Genomic DNA, 2,941 nt, shown 5'->3' with positions numbered 1-2,941 from the left:
GAGGAGGATGAGCTCATGAAAGCTTAGTGCTGGGTTTCTGGAAACCATGCCTACCCCTTCAAGATGGCCATTTCCTCTCCTCAGGTCTTAGCTGCTTACCAGGATGCAGTGAGCTTGTCTGCTACTGGGTTTTATAAGTAAGTATGGTGCTGGTCTCATCCATCTCACAGTGTGTGGTCATCCTAACCTCCAAAGTCCCTTCCAGTACTGGATTCTGTCAGCCTTTGGTCAGGAGAGAGCAGTTCCACCAAAACTCTTCTGTCTCCAATGGACTTTCATGAATTTCAATTTAAAGATGCTCTAAAATACATGGATTACCAAATGATGTGTCAAGGAGGCAAAAGCAGCTGCAGCCGTATCAGAAGATCTGTGTTCTAGCTCTGGTCTTAAAGTGTGCTGTTCCACTTGGGGAATCAGTGATTCTCTGAACCTGTTCCCTCATTTACGACATAATGGGAAAATTACCAACCATTCCTCCCTCAGTGTTCTCCTGCAAGAACCAAGGAGTCCAAGGCTCTAAGTTACTCACATGTGTTACTTTGTACTATGCATTGGATTTCTTTATGGAGGCTTTCCTTCAGAAGAATGGAAGGAGGATTTAGAGCATGTGAACTTGTCACAAAATGCAGAATTCGGTGGAACTTAAAGTGAGCATTAGAAAAGAGCACACATCTTCTGCAACTTTAAAATTCAGGAGCAGCAGGAAGAGCTAGAGACCCTGTCCATCTGATTTAGAAGCTGTAAAAAGATATGATCATATTTACTGTCAGCCGTAAGGTTTTAGCTTTCTCTGGGAAGTTTAACTAGGACCTTTTCTCTCACAGATCAATGGATTTGGAAAATAGTGCAATGTTTGCTTTAAAAGGTCTTGTGTGAATGTATGAACATATATATAACGTATTTTATATATATTATGGATGTTGTACGTATACACACATACATCTATTACATATATATTAGGCAAAGTAATGTTTTCCCAGTGCTCCCTGGGTTATGTAACATTTGACTTACACAAACACAAACTAGTGCAGATTTTCTGAAAGGTTCCTATTTCATTTGTGGAGTTAATAAAACTGGGGTTATATAAGGGAACCCAGATGCAGAAGGTGAAGTCAGAGGTCGAAGAAGGCGATGCTTTCTCCTGGGAGAAGCCTTTCCCTCAGCCCTGTATTGGTTTTGTTTTCATACCGATTCTGATCACATCAGCTCACATTTCTGTGTAATGTGTAGAATAACATAGATACAGAACTATAAACTCTGTGTGTGAGAATACACACACACACACACACACATATTCAGACATTTATATGACTCATGAAAAATTGGAATTGTATAACCAGGATTGAAAAAGAAAAATCCGTGTAAGAGAACATCTGCTTTTATTAGTTTCAGTTTCCTCAAATCACTTGTTGATGTTTAGAAGGGTCCAGTGGATGAGGAGTAACGCAGGCAAGTGGCTGCTTAAAGATGCACCCAGGCTGCATGAGATACTGATCTTAGCTTTCACCTTGAGAAAGGTGAGCAGCCCTGTGAGCAGGTGAACTTGCATGAGCAGCCTAGGAGCCAGCACAGGCAGAATCTTTGGTTCCGAAGATCTTGAATTCTAATTCAGCAGATCCTTTGGAGTGTGACTTTCATGTCCTTCGTGAGCTCAGGCAAATCTGTCACCTGTTTCTACCATGTAGGGGTCAGCAGGCTGATACTAAACACTGCTTGGCTGTACAGGATGATCCCTATAAGGGACATTAGTAAAATAGACCAGAGACAAGAGACAAAATTCTCTGGAATATCTGGGTTTCATTAACAAGTTCAAAATGTTCAAAATACCTGGACTTTTTTGAAGAACAGCTGAATGAAAAAAAAAAACCTTTGGGGTCTTAAAAAGCTATGTGAATGTATATGGGTGGGGGGGGAGGCATGTTCCTCTTAATACACGTGCAGTGTTTTCTCTTTTCTCCCCTAGAACACCCAACCTTGGCTACAGCTTTGAGACAAACTCAGGGAATCCCTTCCACTACTTCTCGTATGGGGTGGCTTGCTCTGAAGTGGAAATTGACTGCTTAACAGGGGATCACAAGGTAAGAAGTTTGCAAAACTTTAGTACTAAGTGGGAAAAGAGAAACAACTCAATTGCAATACCAAGAGTTGCTACAAACTTTCTGGTTGGAAAAATACTGCCTTACACCACAGCTTGGCAAACTTCCTATAAAGCACCAAAGAGTAAATATTTTAGGCTTTCTGGGCCACAAAGACTGCATCAACTACTCAACTCTATCATTGTGGCGTGAAAACAACCATAGATGTATGTAAACAAATGAGTGGCTGAGTTCCAATAAAATGTTATTTATGCACACTGAATGTGAATTTCATATAGTTTTCAGGTGTCACAACATATTCTTCGTCTTATTTTTGTCAGTCATTTAAGAAGGTAAAAATCGTTATTAGCTCTCAGGCCCTACAGAAACAGGGGATGGGCTGGATTCAGCCATGGAATGAAGTTTGCCGGCTCCTTCTTGCGTGATCCACCTAGACTCAGGTTCGAAGCCCCAGGATCCTGGGAACCTGCTGTTTCTACTCACGTGTGGGTGTGTGCACACTTATTTCCAATTACTGAGAGAGCATCGCCACTCCCATCCCCTCCACAGCTACATGAACTCAAACCTTGGCAGTGACAATGGCAGTAGAGACTGGCAGGGATGTGAACACCCCTGCCTGAGCGAGCCCAGGGCACTCAGCTTGTGAAAATACTGTTTGGGTTGGCATTACTAATCTAAGGGTCTCCAAGACCCATCTATCATTTCTCATCTCCTTCTGCTCAAACTGCTTTTATTTTGCTTCCACTTTAGAACCTCCGCACAGACATCGTCATGGATGTTGGCTCCAGTCTGAACCCTGCCATCGATATTGGACAGGTAAGCTCGTGGGGGACCAGGGTGGTGAT

At 42.4% G+C, this 2,941-nt stretch overlaps 1 protein-coding gene across 1 annotated transcript; it reads left to right on the top strand.

The window, feature by feature from the left end:
• On the top strand, window positions 1-2,920 carry LOC124234514 (xanthine dehydrogenase/oxidase-like; the record flags this gene model as incomplete). Its single annotated transcript, XM_046651863.1, has 3 exons — window positions 1-137; window positions 1,964-2,078; window positions 2,847-2,920. Coding segments are annotated over exons 1-3 (263 nt in total), but the record flags the coding sequence as incomplete, so codon positions are not given.
• Between the last annotated feature and the right edge of the window lie 21 nt (window positions 2,921-2,941).

Source organism: Equus quagga, unplaced genomic scaffold (assembly GCF_021613505.1).
Source record: "Equus quagga isolate Etosha38 unplaced genomic scaffold, UCLA_HA_Equagga_1.0 83428_RagTag, whole genome shotgun sequence".
NCBI lineage: Eukaryota > Metazoa > Chordata > Mammalia > Perissodactyla > Equidae > Equus > Equus quagga.
Note: the sequence above shows the minus strand (reverse complement) of the source record. Positions and strands in the feature narration are given on the sequence as shown.